Source organism: Mobula birostris, chromosome 13 (assembly GCF_030028105.1).
Source record: "Mobula birostris isolate sMobBir1 chromosome 13, sMobBir1.hap1, whole genome shotgun sequence".
Lineage (NCBI taxonomy): Eukaryota > Metazoa > Chordata > Chondrichthyes > Myliobatiformes > Myliobatidae > Mobula > Mobula birostris.
In genome coordinates, this window is record NC_092382.1 from 1,936,301 (window position 1) to 1,955,897 (window position 19,597).

Genomic DNA, 19,597 nt, shown 5'->3' on the forward strand with positions numbered 1-19,597 from the left:
GAGTATTGAGGCCGGTCCCGAGTGGGGAACGAGACCAAAAATTTCCCATCGGTAAGAACTGAGGTCGGTCCCGAAGGGCGTGGCCTGATATTGGGCAGTGAGGCCCGTTAACTTCCCCGAACTGACGGCTTCGTCGCGCTTCCTGGATGCAACCTGCCGGGGTCGGTCCGGGTTCTGGGACTTTTACACCGACCCGCCTGAGATGAGCCGCGCTCAGTACCTGTTGCTCTGATCCTAGGAGGGGATCAAGTGGTGATGCTGGGACGAAACTCATCCGTTGAGTTGCACCTGGGGAACCTGTATCCCATCACTTGAACGATATGTATCAATCAACTTGTTCATCCTCTGTCCAGTATGTATCTCAATATATTTCAGCAATCTTTCTTGTAAACTTTTCTTACATTGTGAAGTGTTTTTTTTACCACATTGAGTTTTCAAAGAGGTGTCACTGAATACAGCGCGATGTAGGGTAAAATCAGCCGTTATAATTTTAGTTTCACTGTTACAAAATGGCTGCAGTGTTAATCTTTGTCATAATGTAACGCACGGCATCTGTGGTGAGTTTGTTATTTCCTTTTTCGGTTAAATTTGGTGAGCCACTTCCTCCGTTTCCAGGGTAACAGCCCGTCAGAGCTGCTAGGGGTGTTGCAGATTTTCATATCTCTGTGGTCACCGCCTCTCAGCGTAGAGACAGCGGCCTCAGGAGCAAATGCAAGAGAAGGACAGTGGCAGGAAAGGATGCTGTGAGCATTGACTGTATGGGATGTGTTACACCAGAGTCGGAATGTACTCAGAGCTTACAAACTGGTGGGGGTGAAGGTGGCATTTACACAAAATTGTTGAACAATTCGGGGTGTGCCAAACAATTTGCAATCAGTTAATATTTGTGCAATAAATAGAGGGAAAACAAAAACTACAGCTGTTTGCAATTTAAAGCAAGAAGAAGAAAACACTGGAAACGCTCAGCAGATCTGCAGCATCTTGGAGAGTCCCACTTCTGAAAGTGGGTCTTTCACCATTTCTCCTTTCACAGATGTAGCCTGATGTACTTAGTTCCCAGCATTTTCTATTTTATAATTTTACATTTTGTTCCTGCTACACTGCGGGAAACATGGCAGCCGACTGTGCTGGGTAAGATCCCACACAGCACTAAAGTAGTGATCAAATGTGCTTGCATCGCCATTCAGTACGATCATGGCTGATCATCCAACTCAGAACCCTGTACCAGCCTTCCCTCCATACCCACTGATCCCTTTCGCCACAAGGGCCATATCTAACTCCCTCTTAAATATAGCCAATGGAACTGGCCTCAACTGTTTCCTGTGGCAGAGAATTCCACAGATTCACCACTCTCTGTATCTGCATCCTCTCACAATCTACTGAACAGTGAACCTGCCTGAGCCCCGGCCTCGGCAGAGGATCATTGGGTTCCAGTTTCACCTTAGTTTGTGAATCGGAAATGGCAGGAACACCGCGGCAAATTGCCGGCACCAATACATCCCAGGGGTGTCTGTGTGCGAGTTAGATTGGGAAGGAGTCTCTGAGAATATAGAACTGGCAATGCACAGGCTGCAGTCCAGATTGGTAATTGCACAAAAAAATAAAGCGTACCAGGGGAGTTTGTGTGTGGGTTAGGATATTAGGATGGAGTCTCGGAGAATATGGAAATTGCAGTATACAAGCTTCAGTCCAGGTTGGTAACTGTACAGCTGGGATCGGAATTCCTCAGTCTGTAGTGAAGCTGAAGTTAGGGCGTTTGGACTCTGGTTGTGGGGAAATCACCGTCTGCACCACTCAGTGGGATGTCATGTCTGTCAAGTATACTGGAGATTTTTGAAGAGAACTATAAGGATAAATGAAGTTGGGTAGTGATGTTGTCCATGTGGACTTTGGTAAAGGTGAAGCCTCTAGCAAGATCCTGCATGCCAGCAGATCTGAAAGGTTCGGGCATGTGGGATTCACTGGGGATTGCAGAGGACGGTCAGACCAGAGTCTGATGATGAAAACATATTTAATGAATGGGGCTTGTGACGAGTGGAATGTGTGTGTCAGTATTGAGACCTCTGTAACTCATTGATCATGCCATTAATTTGACATGAATTTACATGGCATGGTTAACAAGTATGACATAATATTCGGGAGTCTGCTTCAGATTGCAACAGGTCACAATCAGTTTCAAGAGGTCCTTAGGTCAGATATGGAGATGGGCTGAGAAATGGGAGATGGTGCAACATGGACAATCAGACCAGGGTAGGACTGGTATAGTGAATGGGAGAGCACGGGGTGTTGTGGAACAGAGCAACCTGGCAGTACAAGTATACAGTTCACTGAAAGTGGACATACAAGTATAGAAGGTCGAAAAGAAGGTTTAATCATGCTGGTCTCCATCAGGCACGGCATTGAGTTCTCGATTATGGACATTATATTGTAGTTATATAAATTGTTGTTGAGACTACACCGAGTACAGTTGTGTTCACCCTATTGTAGGAAAGAGATTATCAAACTGGAGAGGGTACAGAAGAGATTGTTGAGGATGCTGCATGGACTAGAGGGCCCAGTAATACGGAGAGGTTGACCGAGATATATCCTGATTCCACAGGAGAATGAGGGTGACACTGTAGAAGTTTATAAAAGCAAGAGAGAATATAGATAATGTTGTTGGTCGTGGTATTTTCCCCAGGGTTCAGGGTTCAGGATTCAAAACTGATTAATGTCTTTCCAGTACACAAGTGTAAAGGAGAACAAAATAATTGTTACTGTGGATCCAAAGCAAGACAGAGAAAAACGATAGAGACCACATTAATAATAAAAAAAACAGTATACATACAGTATGATAGCTTAAAAATAATGATTGTATGTCCATAAGGTGGCGTTAGGCACAGGAGTGCCTGGACATATGGTGACTGTGTCATGTGACCGGCAACAATAAATATAGAAATCAGTCAGGTTTTATAAACAAACAAACATTTATTGAACTCTGCTCGACATTAATAAAAAAAAATAAACAAACGAAAACCTTAACCAGAAGTAAACTGCTGTGCGGCCATTTAACAAACCGCCAAACTCAGTATTAGTTCTTAAAGCGGTAAATGCGAACACAGTCTTAAAGAGGTAAATTGGAACACAGTTCTTAGAATGGTAAATTTGAAAGTCCAAGAGATTTATACAGTCAACTAGGAGAGGCGTTCTTGAAGTAAAACATTCTTTGAGGAGCTGATGTTCCTACTGGTCCCAGCCGATACCTGCTTGCGCTCAGGATTCACGATGACGAAAATAAAACAGTTGAAAGGAACTGTCCGTTCCCTCTGTAGAATAGACAGTGCGCAACGTTTTCTGCTTTAGCAGAGGCTATCTCATGCAGATCACTCTTTCTTGAATGAAGAGTCAATAATCGTCGATCCTCTCCAATACTGCCAAACGATATTAGCTTTACTCGACTCCTTCAGGTCAGGAAATTTTAAACTAGTGGTAGTGGATGTGTAGAGAGGTGGGTTAATGAGTGCAGGTGTTGATCAAGCTTACTGCTGAGGTAAAATAATTGTTTTGAGGCTGATTATCCTGGCATGGATATTGCGTAGCCTCTTCCCCGATGGATGTGACAAACAATCCATGACCAAGGTGCATGGGGCCCTTAATGATATTACTGGCATTTTTGCAGCATCGTTATGTGTATGTGTGCCTGATGTCGGGTAGGCCTTGCTCGGGAGTTTAGATTTGCAATTGTGTGTGAGCAGTGTGTACAGTTGTGGTCCCAGCACAAGGCTGAGGGTCACACAGTTGAGTATGATGGGAAGGGAGGACCATATGTGAACCCTGACTGTCTGTCGTCTGTTGGTTAGGAAGTCCACCACCCAGTTGCACAGTGCTGTGTTTAGACGGAGGAGGAGGAATTTGTTCAGCAAGGTCAGTGGGACAATAGTTTGAATGCCAAACTGAAATCCAGAAGCAACATTCTGACACAAAAGTTTTTGATTTCTAGATGTGTCAGGCCAAGGTGAATGAGGGATGCTTTGTCATCTGACATAGAGCCATTCGGTTGGAAAGCATATTGGTGAATGCCCAGTGAAAGAGGGAAGGGGTTTTTGATGTCCGTTTAAAGCACTCAATGCTGATTGGTGTCAGGTCCACCGGGCAGTAGTCGCTTTGTTCTCGATGTGTAGAGTTCTTTGGTACAGGCATGGTGGCGGTTGATTTGAAGCATGTGGGACCGGCAGCCTGGATGTGTGAAGTGTTGGCCATGGCTGTGAAGGTTCAATGCGTTAATGTGCACACCACTCAGCTCTGAGGCTGTTAACTTTCCTGGCTGGCTTCTGTTGCATTCTTCGAAATATTGTTTAGAGTGCCATGGAGGTGGACATCACTGGTACAGTCAAGCCTATTTTTTCCTTGCGTAGTCTGTAAACCTTTGCTGCCCAGTCACATACACCTGGATTCGTTTCCCAGCCGATGGGCACAGATACAAAAGACCAGAAAGATCGGAGAGACCTGAGAGGTAGTCTCAATACACAGAGGTAGTGAGTAACTGGAATGAGCTGTTCAGTGCTTGCATCGTTGGTTATTGACCCCAGCTTCAGTATTCTCACCGTGTTTGGAAATTCCCACTCACTCTCACCTGTCTGTGAGCAGCTGGAAATGAAAGAAACACTCAAGATGCTGGAGACCTGAAATCAACTCAGAAATTGTTCAAAGCCATTCTGACACAGGGTGTTAAACCTGAAATATTATCTTTCCACAGATTATCTTTATCCATTGAGTGTTCATTTCATTGGCAGCTTTTTAGTACGTTGCCTTGGAATGAGTTCAGTCTGATGTGAAATGGTGCTGTGTGCAACTGGGAAACTGGGTTGAAACCTATCAAATAGAATCCCTGAATGTTGTAAATCTGGTCAGCTGCATCTTGGGCACTAGTACCCAGGACATATTTACGGAGCTGTGTCTCAGAAAGGCGGCGTCCATTATTGAAGACCTCAAGCAGCCAGGGCATGCCCTTTTTTCACTGTTACCATCAGGTAGGAGGTGCAGAAGCCTGAAGGCAAACACTCAGGAACAGCTTCTACCCCTCTGCCATCCAATTCCTAAATGGCCTTTGAAGCTTTGGACACTATCTCACATTTTTTTTAATATATAGTATTTCTGTCTTTGCACATTCTTAAACAATCTATTCAATGTACGTAATTGATTTATTTATTTATTATTATGTTTTATTTCATTTATTATTTTTTTTCTCTCACTCTGTGAGATTATGTATTGCATTGAGCTGCTGCTGCTAAGTTAATAAATTTCACGTCAAATGCCGGTGATGATAAACCAGATTCTGATTCTGTCTACCCTATCTGTGCCCTTCATGATCTTATAAACCTCTATCACATCTCCCCTTAGTCCCTGCCGCTCCAAGGAAAACAACCCGAGAATGTCCACCAAAAACTGAATAATGTTTGAATCTATTCTAACGAAAGATTAGGAAACCGAATCGTTAACTTTGTCCCTCTTCCCACAGCCCTGCCTGCTGAGCGTTTCTCGTGATTCCAGTTTCTCCTTAATACATTCACCCTGGAACACTTTAAATCTCCTGAAAATGGTCCAGTGCAGCAGCTCTCATTTTGTGAGAGTTGGTCAAAGAGTAGAGAAACCAGAGCTTTTCCCAGTCAGTTATAGTGGTACCAATTGTCCTGCTAATCCTGGAATGTGTTCAGTACAGTTATTGATAACAAGGTTCACAAGAATAAGGTGAGGAATAATGAGCTTTATGCATGAGGAGCATTTGATGGCCCTGGGCCTGTGTTCAGAGGGATGGTGGTTGGGGGTTAATGGGGGGGAGGAGTTAGGGCGGAGGTGATTATTTACACCAAGCATGGATACATGAGAATGGAGATTGTGTCTTGATTAGACGGAGAGTCTGGGATCTGGGAGTGCAGCCTCAGAATAAAGAAACTTCACTTTAAAACTGAGATGAGAGAAATTACTGTAGTCAAAGGTTGGGTGATGTGTGGAATCTTTTACCACAGAAGGTGGTGGAGGCTATCGTTGGGTATATTCATGTTCTGGTTTGCTAAATAGGTTGAGAATTATAGCAGGGAATCAAGAATACGGTGTTGGGAAATAAAATCCTCCATGATCGATTGTGGAGCAGACGAGAATGATCCAATCATCTAATCCTACTCCTATGTATTATTACTTGCATCTTATACCATGGCTGAGTGATGACTTCTTTGTATCCCATCACAAACAAGAGAAGATCTTCAGATGCTGGAAATACAAGCAACACACACAAAATGCTGGAGGAACTCAGCAGGCCAGGCAGCGTCTAAGGAAAAGAGCAGAGTCGACGTACAGATGTTGCCTGGCCTGATGAGTTCCTCCGGGATTTTGTGTGTGTTCTTTTGTATCCCATGTCAGTTTTTTTTTAAGTGTGAGGGACAGTTATAAATTTCTTCACTCGGATAATTATATATGCGTTCAAGATTTAAATTTCAATGAGTTTAATGCTTTGTTATCCTTTGTATTGTTAACATGCTTCATTATCTCTCTGGTTAAAGTTAGACCTGGGCTGAAAGATTTATTGGAAGGAAAGCCCACGACTGGGAGAAAACCACAACTGAAGATGAGGTAACAGCACCAATGAACCGGGCCGAGGACTGAGAGCACCAACTGGAGAGAACCCATCTGACTCGGAGTTTCCATTGATTCAGTGAGGAGAAAGTTTGGTGAGTTTTATTTACTCAAACACTGGTTCTTTAGAGATTGCATTTCTGTACCAAAGAAGGTAGGAAATAGCTGGACTGAGACCGAAGAAGCCTAAAAGTGCTTGAGATGAACTAGTGTCCCTGCAGCCTCGTTTGCTGGAGTTGCTGGAGTCGGAGTAAACACAGTCGTTGTGGGATGGGAACCAAAATGTTAGGTCAGATGATGGAGCGGCTGATCTAAGGAGAGATGCAATGTTCAGATTGACTGTGGAAGGATCGGCTTTGGACAGGGCATCATTTGGTCAGTTGGATGGTTTGCAGTGTGTTTACTTCAATACAATTAGCATTGAGAATGAGAGTAACTTAGAAAATGGTTCAGTACATGGATGGTACATGTTATCACAATTAGACAGACTTGACCGTTACAAGGGCAGGATTAGCTGTTTAGTGCTCCAGGGTTTAGATGTTTCAGAATGCATATGGAGGGAGATGAAACGGGGACAAATGTCATTGCTAATCAGGGATGGTATCACAGCTACAGAAACAGAGGACATCATGTAGGGCCTATCGACAGACCCCGTATAGGTGAAAGTCAGAAAAAGTACGGGCAGTATCATTCTGGAAGTATTCTATAGGCCTCCACAAAGCCGCTGGAATAATGAGGAGCAGATAACTTGACAGATTTTGAAAACGAGCAAATGCAACAGAGTTGTTATCATTGTTGACCTCAACTTTCTTGATGTTTATTCCCACCTCCTAATTCCAAAAGGGGATCATGTGGCACAATGTGTTGTGAAGGATTCCTGACATAGTCTGTGAATGGGCCAACTTGAGGAAAAAACATACTGTACCTAGTATTAGGCAGATGTCACAATGGGTGACCTTTTTGAAATAGTGAACACAACACTCCAACTTTTATCATGAACTTGGTCAAAGATAGTAGGAGGCGATACGAAACAGTATTGAATTAGTGGACGGATAATTACAATGGTGTTCGTAGAATCATGGGAAAGTAAATTGGGAAACCATTTTCTGAGGGAAATGCAGAATGGAACTCTGGAAATTATTTCAGGAACATTTACATGGGGTTCTGGATAAATCTGTCCCACAGGCAGGGAAATAATGTTTATACAAATGAACCATGGTTCACAAGGGATAACGGACATTTAGGTAAGAGGAAAACTGAAGCATTATTCAGGTTTAGGAAGCAACATTTAAGAAAGGTGCTAGATAATTATAAGGGAGCCAGGAAGGAGGTAAGAAAGGATTTAGAGGTCGAAGGGGACTTGTAAACTCCTTGGCAAGCAGGATCAAGGAAAGCCCCAATGTGTTCTACACGTGGGTGAAGGAGAGGAGGATAAATAGGTTGAGGGTAGGACTACTCAGGAGTGAAGATGGATACGTGCCTGGAGGATGGGGTAATAGGTGAGTTGCCTAATGAATGCTTTGCTTCAGAGTTACCAAGGAGATGGACAGTTATTGTGACGTTGTCATAGGAGCACGGCAATGTTAAAAAAAAGAGGTGCTGTTGAAACTTCCAATATACACCACGTTACTACAGGAAGTGAGAGAAGAGTTCACAGAAACATTGACAATAATTTTTGTGCTCTCTCTGGCCAAAGGAGTAGTAATGCAGGATTGGAGTATGGCAAATGTTTGTTCCCTAATTCAATAAATGTAATATCTATAATCCTGGGGATTACAGAGCACTGAGTGTTACATCGGTGATTGGCAAACTCTTGGAACAGATAGCTGGGGACAGGATTTTTGAGCATTTGGAGAAACATTATCGTACTTTGGGTTGCCACTTTGGCTTTTTGATGCTGAGTGGAGAAAAGTGTAGGGGAGGTGCCAGAGATAATTTTCCACAATATGCGACAGTCATGCACCGACATTTCAATCGACAGAGTCTGATCAGGAGTCACTTTGGGATTGTGCATGGAAAGTTGTATTCGACAATACTTCTTAAGATTTTGAAGATGAGTATCAATGAGAGTAGGGAAGTGGATGTTGTACTTTGGGTCTCCGCAAAACCTTTCACAAGATGCCACCTGGCAGGTTCGGCTGGCAGATAAGGTCCCATGCAGTCCACAGATAGAAAGTTAGATGGATTCAGTATTATCTTGAAGGTAGCAAGCAAAGAGTGGTGTTTGACGGTTTCCTCTCGGGGTTGAGGTGGGTAACGAGTGGTGCGCCGCAAGGAATGGTAAATACATTCCAAAAGCGGCTCGAGCGGTAACGGTTACATGCAGAGGTTGGTGATCATGTGGAAGGACCTGCCAGAGGAAGTGGATGAGGCAGCACAATTGTGTAATTCCAGAAGCAGTTGGGATGTGTAGATGGAGTCAAGAGGCCAAAATGGAAATGGGTCCAACGCAGGAAGTTGGGACTATCTCGGTGGGCACTGTGGTCGGCAGGGTCTCTTTGGGCTGAATGGTCTGTATTCGTGATCTGCTGCTCTGTGACTCCTTCTGTAGATGCGCCAGATATCACTGGACAGACATACAGATATGGTGCGGAAGTTGATGGAAACGAGGATGGTTGGCCCTAAACCAACTGCTGCTCTGAAACAGGGGATGGAGATAGTGTCATATTTGCAAAGTAATCGTAATCTCACTGACTCACTGTCTGCTTGTTGTGTAATTCAGGGCATCACCAGCAGGTGGAGCTGTCCTGCACTGGGACCAAAGTGTAAACAAGACGACGACAATCACAATCGTCAGACAGAACCAGAATGGCTACAGGTATGTTCACTGGGATCTTTATAATTAAACTTCTGTCGCTCTTGTGCACAATAGTTCAGATGACGAAACTTACATAAATGCTAACAGGCACAGAAAAGTTACATCAAACAAGGTCACTGAATCCCTTGGTAAAGAAGCTTTGAGTAATGAATCAGTCCAACAGTTCAAGTGCAGCGACGTGACACCGGTAATCGTCGAATCACTCCGCTCACCGCGCAAAGATTCACCTGAGTGAAAGGAGCAGGAGATCGGTAGCCGAACTGAGAACATTGCCAGCGTTGGGGATAGCTGAGGATCAGGAGACAGATGATTGTAAATAAATGTGTGGTCTGCTTCAGTGTTTTAATACCCCAATGAATGTCTGGGCTGTGGACAAATGATGAACGTTGTTTTCTCAAAATACGTTTAAAGAGCTTCAATGCTGATCTGGCACTGGAAATACAAAAGAGCAGAAGACAAACATGGAATCAAAGAAGGCTATTGGGACAAAGTAATGGCATTGGTGAGTAGGATTAAAGTGAACGCCGTGGAATTTCAAGAGGGGAACTAGAGCGGGTTACACGCAAAATGATGGAAGAGCTCAGCAGGTCAGACAGCATCTATGGAGGGAAATGATTTTCTCTGAGAAAGAAAACGTTCTCATCCGATTCAATCTTTTGTAATTGAAATTTTCAATCTGCACTCTCGCCAGTACTAATACATCCTTCCTGTAGTATTGTTACCAGCACCGCACGTGTTATTGCAACTGGTCCAACCAACAGTTTATAAACTTGTCAGAAGATCTCTCTGCTCCTGTATTCTGTGCTGCAGCTAATGACGGCAAATATGCTAACTATCAACTCCACACATTGTCTACCTGTAATCTCAGGAGTATTGAAAGATCAAAATTCACTGAATTTATCATCAAAGTATATGTATGTCACCGTATTCATGTCCTTGCGGGCAAGCCAGACAATTGGATATGGAACGGGCGAGGTGGAAGGGATCAGACGGTTAATAATAGAGTGCTATTCAGTTTGGAGGCTTGTGTCCACTGGTGTGGATTGGTGCCGTGTCCACTTTTTGCTCTTTATATTAAAGGTTTGGCAGATAAAATTAATGTCGTTCATTAGTTTGCAGATGGCAGCAAAATTGTTGGGAATTGGGGTTATGTAAATTTACAAGGAGACTGAGACGAACATGGAAAGTGCTCCAAGGAATGGTTTCACTTTGTAAAGTTACCCCAGGACAGGAGTTGCATGGTAAATTGTAGGGACTTGAAAAGTATTGTGGGGGGGGGGGGGAACAAAGGGTACAGATGCACGATTACCTGGAGATGTTCATACAGGTAGGTAGGGCACAGGATGGATATCATTGTGATGGAAAGATTCCTCACGGGACTGGACAGTGCGTGTGTCAAAGCAATGGTCAGTCTGTGATCTAGGGCACAGCACACTGTATGTCAAAGCGTACGGAGAGGATGTTGTCCAGGGGATCCGACTGTTTGTAATCTGCGTGATCTGTGTGTGACTCAAGGCAATGATCAGTCTGTGACTCAGGGGACCGGACAGTGTGAGATTAGAGGTAATGGTCACTTTGTGACCCAGGGGACCAGACACTTTGACACAGCGGACGGAGAGTATGTGATCCAGGGGATTGGGCAGTGGGTAATCAGGAGGCTGATCTGTATGTGACACAGGTGACTGGACAGTTTGTGACCCGGGGAGGGGAGAGTTTTGCTTGTGGAAAATAATCTCAGTGATATTTCCCAGTATCACCTGACACCGTTCCATTAAGATCCCCTGGACATCAGTGTGTTTAGTTACTGCGCAGCCAGTGACCAGTATTACTGTGTCTATCCTGTTCTTTTTTTCTGGGAGTGAATATGTCTGGTCACCGGCTTTCGGGATGGTCACCTGGCAGGAAGAACGGTTCACATTCACCTGTACAGTCCCACTCCAAATCGGGTCAGCCAGTCTTGGCTCCATCGTTTGATGGCTCTGGGTCTGTACTCGCTCAAATTTAGAAAGTTGTGGGTCGGGGTGGGGGATTCTCATTGAACCCTTTTGAATGTTGAAAGGACTAGAGAGAGTAGACGTGGAAAGGATGCTTCCCATGGTGGGGAAGTCTGGGATAAGAGGACACAGCTTCAGAATAGAGGGGCATATTTTTAAAATAGAGACGCGGAGAAATTTCTTTTGCAGGGGGGTGGTGAACTTGTAGAATTTGTTACCACAGGCAACTGTGGAGGCCGGGTCTTTGGGTGTATTTAAGGCAGAGACCTGAGGGTTCTTGATTGGTCACGGTATCAAAGGTAACGGGAAGAAAACCGAGAAATGGGGTTGATGAGGGGGAAAAGACCAGCCATGATTGAATGGTGGAGCAGAATCGATGTCCTAATTCTGACCCTTTGTCTCATGTTCTTATTGTCGTCACCCATTGTGAATTCTTGGTCTGCTCGGTTCTAGATCACTCTAGTATAAACTGCAATTCATCATTTATTTTAGGTAGGTTTTGGTTATGGAAAGTATTCGGGAGGTTTTTACCAGGCCGCTCATCGAGGGAAGATGATCGGGACACGGGAAACAATGCACCAAAGCAGGGTCAGATTGAGAGCAATGTCCCAGTTGAATGCGGTCCGGCCGCAGCGGAAGTGGAACAAATTCAGCCCAGAGACAGTGACGTCAGAGACACTGATCAGGACCCTGGAACCAGCACAAGTGAGGCGACTGTCTGTCAGCTCGGAAGCTCATTAAACACGGAATTGTCAAGTCCCCAGCAAGGAACGGGTGAGTGAAATATGAGGGTTATGTGTTTGCAAAATGCGAGAGGGAGGAGGGAAAATGTGACGGGTGGTCAGAGGAGAGGGAAAATGTGTGGGTGTGGTACATGTGGCCACACCTGTTAGTCATTTCAGCCCTGAGTAAAAGCCTCTGGCTCTCCACATTATCATTGCCTCTCAACATCATATACACCTCTATCAGGTCACCTCTCAACCTCGGTGGCTCCAAGCAGAAATGGCCAAGCTCAGTCAACCCATTCTCATAAGGCGCGTTCTCCAATCCAGGCAACATCTTGTAAACAACACACGTAAAAGTTGCTGGTGATGCAGCAGGCCAGACAGCATCTCTAGGAAGAGGTACCGTTGACGTTTCAGGCCGAGACCCTTCGTCAGGACTAACTGAAGGAAGAGCTAGTAAGAGATTTGAAAGTGTGAGGGGGAGAAGGAGATCCAAAATGATAAGAGAAGACAGGAGGAGGAAGGATGGAGCCAAGAGCTGGACAGCTGATTGGCAAAAGGGATATGAGAGGATCATGGGACAGGAGGCTCAGGGAGAAGGAAAAGTGGGGGAAGGGACACCAGAAGATGGGCAAGGCGTATAGTCAGAGGGACAGAGGGAGAAAAAGGAGAGAGAGAGAAAGAATGTGTGTATATAAATAAATAGCGGATAGGGTGCGAGGGGGAGGTGGGGCATTAGCGGAAGTTAGAGAAGTCAATGTTCATGCCATCAGGTTGGAGGCTACCCAGACGGAATATAAGGCGTTGTTCCTCCAACGTGAATGTGGCCTCTTGTGTTGGCGGTACATACAGCATTGTGCAGAATTGTTAAGGACATAGATATAGCTCGGGTGCTAAAGATGTTTGTACAATATTGTAGCAATTTTATGCATAGGAGCGTTCTGCCGCCAAAAAAAAAAAGAAATAAAAATGTGTGACCTGTATGAGTGATAATAAACTTGACTCTAATTCGGGTTTCTAGAGTGGACTGAATGTGCAAAGTGACAGGGAGAGGGGACCCATGGTTTGAAAAAGGTAAAGGAGAGAGATCAGAGAGAGATTCTGTAATGGCCAGTAAGCCAATTGTGTGGAACAAAATGGCTGTCTCAGGTATCTCAGTGGGGGACGTGTCTGCACCCGTGCTACACTCCACCCTTGGCACTCCTTCTCTACCACATGTCCCACACCCCTCCCATTTTCTGTGCCACGTATCCCACTCCACTCCTGCAGCGCTCCACATACACTATTCCCAACATCGTTCACTCCCCGCTGGATCTACCAACGCGCTTTCCGCTCCACGTTGCACAGTACTGTATTTCCCACATTTCTATCCCCAGATCCCAAACATACGATCTCAGATGTCCTGGCACAGTTCGACGATTATCAACTGCTCCATCTGACAAATTTCTACTGGAAGGGACTGAAACCTGCAATGGAAAAAGGAGTAGAAGGACTCAGCTTGAAGTTGAGACAGGAGCGACATTTTAGTGGACTTGAACACGAGGTGAGTGGGAGGAACAGTTTGGGTTCCGTTTATTGTTAAACCACTGGACTAAAACTACTGGGGTGAGCACTGGCAACTGTTCAATCACTGGTTCAATCTCAATTCATCCACCCAAATATGCTGCACTCAACAGTGCCAAAGGAAATGGGTTTTAGTGAATCAGATACAGAAATTATAGTCTGATTGAAGCATCCATCAAGACCTTTGGTCATATTTGGATTAGATTCATTTCTCCGCAACAACGATGCAAATGCCCATTTTTCTGCTGTCATTTGTAGATAGACACCCTGCCCACCACATCGATATTGTCACATCACTCCCGTACACAGCCGGATGCCTGAAATGTCATGGCCCTAGAATTCGAATCACACACCATGAAAAGGTGCCATATGGCTTTAAAACTTTCCTTTCGCGTGCTTATCCAATTGTCTTCGAACAACATTTATTAGCTTCAAACAACATTTATTACCAAAGTCTGTCTACAGCATACAACCTTGAGGTTCCATTTTTTACAAGTATCAAATATATATAATATAACCTATAAATAAAAACTCATACAATATAGACAGTCAAACACTCAGGCTGTGGAAATATAAGACAGAGCAGGTCGTCCACGCACCAAAAGTAAACAATTTACACTCAGCACGTGAAGCATAGAGATCACCAAAATGGAAAGTGATTACTCGGCCACGGAGCCAGATTCACTGCTGGAGCTGGTCCTCTAGCCCAGATACCAGCTGCAGAGGTGACTAAACCCCGTGAGCAGCGAACTAGACATCGGCCCGCCTTTCGTTCCCGTTCCTGTTGGCAACATTTGAACCATTTCAATATGGCCAGCCGGTTGAACATGCTTATTCCTCGCTCTCGGGCCCGTGTCCTGACTCTTCGTTTGTCCAATAATTTCACTGCAGCAATAGTCAATCATCAATCCATTTTCATCATTTAAGCACAAGGACCCCCGCCTCGATACGACCCAAAGTTCACACCAGCGATGCCCGTGGCGGACGTGTACAACCGAGACATTAGCTCGCCGAATCGCCACACGTGCCAGATCGTAGAGTCGGTTCAACAATAGCAACTCACAACTGAACATTACAGGTTGCTGATTGAAGTAATCGTAGTTCAGAAGGATTGTAATTGATAGAGTAGTTAGAGTTTTGTTTGCTGCCAGTAAAACGTCGCTGTGTTTCACCAGCTCCATTTTTCCAGGACACTGTGAATGCACTAATGGTATAGAATCTGAGAACTAAGTCGGTGGATTCACATTAGGTCAAGGCACATCAGCCCAGGTCAACCGGAAGGATCTTCTAGGACAGTGAATACACTAAACAGGAATTTGCGAATTGTCCCAGAGACTAGTTGAGACACAATCCAAAAAAATGGAACATTCTCAACTTTCCAACTGTGGTATACATCAATAGGGGTCTTCACCGGAAGTACTTGTAGGTACGGAATGGTCACACTGAGCATGTCCATGTCAATTCCATAATACTAATAGAGAGAGACCCAGACCAGAGAGCAGCGCAAAGCTCTTGGTCCATGGGCCAATGGGTTGTGCAGCAGCAGTAGAATTGTAATGAGCTGTAATCGACGGGTTAATGCCCCAAGGTCTACCTCACATTGACATCTGCAACACAACCATGTAACAGGGCCAGTGGGGTTATGAACGAATTTGGCAGAGGAGATTACCTCACACCGCGGCAATAATACTGGAATATAGATGTCTTCATTTCTTGCTTTGGTTCTAATGTCTGAACCCATAGATTTACAGAAAGGACCAGGAGTCGGACCGGTGGGTGTTCGTATGCTTTTAGGCCGTGTAACTAATTGAATGTCCTATCAGTGAGCAGATATTTTCCTCTTCATTCTGTGTCTCCGCCCGCTCTTCACTGTTGTTCTTTACAGAAAGTCACTGAGCTCGTGGAGTGGGGAAACCGGACGGAGAGTTGTACACTCCTCCTCAGTCTGGTGATGGAGAAAGGCGTTCAGGCCCGGAGGGTATTGTGGGAATCCTTTGTGGAAATGAGGAAGGAGTTACCAAAGTTGGAGAAGATACTGAAGGAAATCCAGGAACTCGGTACAGTGAAATAATACACTCTGCCCTAAATCCGATTGAAACTTTCCTGATTTAACAAGGTTTCATGAAAGCTTTTCGATGTCATCAGGTCCTGATCCATTTGAATACACGAATATCGCCGGAGGCTTTTGTGAGCTATCCTCGCAACTGAAGGGTGAGTGATGAAATGAACGTTTCAAGCTGATTACTCGACAGAAATGATGTTGGACTGCGATCGTTCACAGATTGCAGAAACTGGGTGTCCAGGTGTAAGTGTCTGTGAAAAGGAATGGTCTTGTCCGGAAATAACTATCTGCTGATGGGCATTCAGAGTTCTCGCTACAATTCAGACCATTTCCAACGACTTTGTGCAAATAATTTAGTTCACTATTTGGACTATCCAGCCGTAAGCATCACTCAGGTATCTACACATAGCAATTGACAGCTGGCAGCTCATTCTATGCACTGTGATCCTCTGAGCGAAGAAGTTTTCCCGAACGCTCCCTTTAAAAGTTCACCATAGCCGCTGGTTGTAGTCACACCCATCCCAGTGGAAAAACCTGCTTGCATTTTCCCTATTCATACTGCTCATAATTTTGTATACCTCTGTCAAATCTCCCCTCAGTCTTCTAGGTTCCAAGGAATAAAATCCTAAACTAATAAACCTTTCGTTATAACTCAGGTCCTCCAGACCCGGCAATAGCCTTATGAATGTTCTCTGTATTCTTTCAACCTCATTTAGATCTGCTCTGTAGGCAGGTGACTAAAGATGCACACAATAATGCTAATTGCGCCTCACCAATATCTTATACAACTTCAACATAGCATCCCATGTCAATACTTTGATTTATGAGGTCCAAAAGTTTTCTATTTGATCCTATCTCCCTGTGACAGCACTTTCAGTGAATTATGCACCTGTATTCCGGATCCTCTTGCTCCTTGGGGCTCTGCCGTTCACTGTGTAGGACTCTGGATGGTTCTACCAAAGTGAAACTCATCGAGCACGTCTGGATTAATTTCTATCTGCATCCCATGTACTCCAGATCCCTCTGCTAGTCATGACAGTCTTCCCAGCTGTCCGTCACACCCACAATATTGATTTCATCGCTAATGTGCTGATCCAGCTAGTTACAGTATTATTCAGATCTTTGATATAGGTGACAAACAACAACGGACCCAACACCGATCCCTGCAGGATCCAGTCACAGGCCTCCAGTCAGAGAAGCAACAATCAACTGCCAATCTCTGGCTGATCCCACAAAGTCAACACCTAATCCAATTTATTAACTCATCTTGAACGCTGCGCGACTGAACCTTCATGACCGATCTCCCATGCGAGATCTGGTCAAATGCCTTACTAAAGTCTCTGTGGACAGCATCGACTACCTTTCCTTTAGCAACTCTCCTGGTTACTGCCTAGGAAAAGAAATCCTCCATAAGATTGATTAGACATGTCCTACACACATGAAGCCATGTAGACTATTCCCAGTAAGTCCATGTCCAGATGTACAGGTCAGTCGGTCAGCTGGCCGAATTGGTGTAATTGGGCGGTATGGGCACCTGGGCTGGAAGGGGCTGTCACTGTGCTGTATCTCCAAACCTAATGAAGCAGTTCCTTCAGCCCGAGTCCCACTCAGTACAGTTTGCTCGAATATTAAACTATAATTCATTTAATCCACATTACGACCGTGTAGGTTGTTGGTGCACCGTAAAACTGCCGACAGCCCTGGCTGGATCTTAACACACAGGGAAGTACCATGTACTTCCTAGAGTGTCCTGATACAATGAACCTCTCTTGACTTTAATATATTCACAAAACACTTTTGCGGTTTTCTTAAGCATCATCATGTCATGTCCCAGACTGCTCTCATAATTCCTTTCGTATTCTCCTCTACTCTTTCCAGAATAATCTATTTTTTTAATTCTCTACATCTGAGAATGCCTCTCTTTATTAGTAGATGCTTTGATGTTCAAACTTCCTTACAACTTGCCCTTTTCCAGCCCACGGGGACATATTGGCCCCAATCTCCCGCTATTCACTTCCACATGGCCCTGTTTTACTGGATGAACAATTACCTTCAATCGTCTCCGCTGTCATATACACTCGAAATCATTCCTCCTTTATGAATGTATATCCAATCCACCTTTACTCCTTTCCCTGACTGCTGTGAAGCTCAGCTTCATTATTAACCTATCTAAAATGCCTTGGCTACAAAAAAGAGCAGGCCAGATCTGCCCTTGTCAGGTATTACTGTCTAAATGACTTTGTCAAAGTAACCTCTCTTCAACGCACTTTAAATTTTACCCCCTCTCCAAGCGATCCCTGTTTATCTTGGGGAAATCAGAATCCCCGGATCCTTCGACACTCTTAACATCTCTGTCTGATTGATCTACTCCACTATCTCTGCTGACTCTTCAGTGGCCTGTGTTATAACTGAATCAAAGTGGACTCACCTATTTCAGAAAAGAAGGAACTAAGTTCGTTTATAAGATGGCTTTCACTTCACAGTTAAATAGATGAACACTCTCCTAAAAAAAGGTAAATATTTTGATGGAGATGTCCTCTCAGATTTGTTACTCTTGTTTATTGTTCATTACGTTAATGGGCAGGAGCTGGGATTCTAACTTGACGCTGGTGAACATGTTAAACAATAACAAAGTAATTTGCCGAGAAATTACTTTAGTCAGAGTGTGGTAAAAATCTGTGGACTTTGTTGCCACGAGCGGCTGTGGAGGCCGAGTCATTGGGTGCGTTTAAGACAGAGATATAAAAGTTCCTGATTAGCCAGGGCATCAAAGGGTATGGGAACAAGGCAGGGGAGTGGGGATGACTGGAAGAATTGGATCAGCCCACGATTGAATGGTGGAGCAGCCTCGATGGGCCGAATGGCCTACTTCTGCTCCTATATCTTATGATCTTATAATCTGATATTGTGCAACCAGATGCAGTTTCAGAGACGGAAATCAGAAGGGGAATAGGAGAGAGCCATGGTCCAAATAAATCAGCGAGCAAGTAAAGAAATCCAAATCAATATAGACCACCTCTCAGACTCCCAGTGCCCATGAAAATACATTCACTTCCTAACGACTCAATTTGTACAACTATTTATCAACCATGCAAGGCAATTGACCACAGTTCTGCTAACTTGATTGATGGGAGAAAATAGATGCTTATGATATTTTCGTTCGTCTCGGTTTTAAATGTCTCCAAATTATTTTGCAAACTGTAAGACTGTTTTTTCCTTCTTTATCGGTTTTTGTTTATTACATTGCAATGCATCCCAATAGCTGACCAGCTTATCGGCCAAAGAGAGAAAGTAAATGCATCTGTCAGCTGAAATTCCTCATAACATACAAGCTCGTTCGATTTCCTCTGCAGTGGATCTTTGCCAGTGAGCTCATATCCATAGTTGCCTGGAATATTCCATATGAATTTTCTCTAGAAATTCACCTCACATGTATTTTTCACATTCTGTCCCGACTGGCGTGTGCAATATCCCAGATAACAAGTAGTATAATTAAGGAAGTTCTGGGAGAGTCTGAGGAGTTTGAGGAAAAGTACAGTACATTAGAGTTCAGATCCAGGGCTGTCAGTGGAATGTGTGGAGAAGCAGCGTGTCTGAGCTGATGGAGCCAATGTGACCTTGCTGGGACAGATTACAGAGACCGTGACGAGCATAAATAGTCTGTGAGTAAACACTGTTAATTCAAAACATTAGTGCGCGATCTCAGTGCAGGAAGATGAGTGTGCTGTTGCCTGATGGGGGGTTGCTGAGAGTTAAGGGACGGGTATTTTCAGACAGGTTGAGGATGATGAAGGACGAGGGATGAGAACACCAGAACGTCACAGTG

At 44.4% G+C, this 19,597-nt stretch overlaps 1 protein-coding gene across 5 annotated transcripts in view; it reads left to right on the plus strand.

The window, feature by feature from the left end:
- Window positions 1-19,597, plus strand: part of LOC140208191 (NACHT, LRR and PYD domains-containing protein 3-like) — a 54,572-nt gene that overhangs the window by 28,107 nt on the left and 6,868 nt on the right. For 3 of the 5 annotated variants that reach the window (XR_011888683.1, XM_072276688.1, XM_072276687.1), the window contains 6 exons: window positions 6,537-6,704; window positions 9,332-9,427; window positions 11,914-12,195; window positions 13,523-13,689; window positions 15,595-15,766; window positions 15,855-15,920. Coding sequence is in view for 4 of the 5 variants with exons in the window: in XM_072276688.1 (XP_072132789.1) it covers window positions 9,418-9,427; window positions 11,914-12,195; window positions 13,523-13,689; window positions 15,595-15,766; window positions 15,855-15,920 (697 nt within the window). In the remaining variant the exon portion in view is untranslated. Of the gene's footprint in view, window positions 1-7; window positions 353-6,536; window positions 6,705-9,331; window positions 9,428-11,913; window positions 12,196-13,522; window positions 13,690-15,594; window positions 15,767-15,854; window positions 15,921-19,597 lie in introns of those variants that run through there. The other 2 variants (XM_072276689.1, XM_072276690.1) reach the window with 2 other exon arrangements.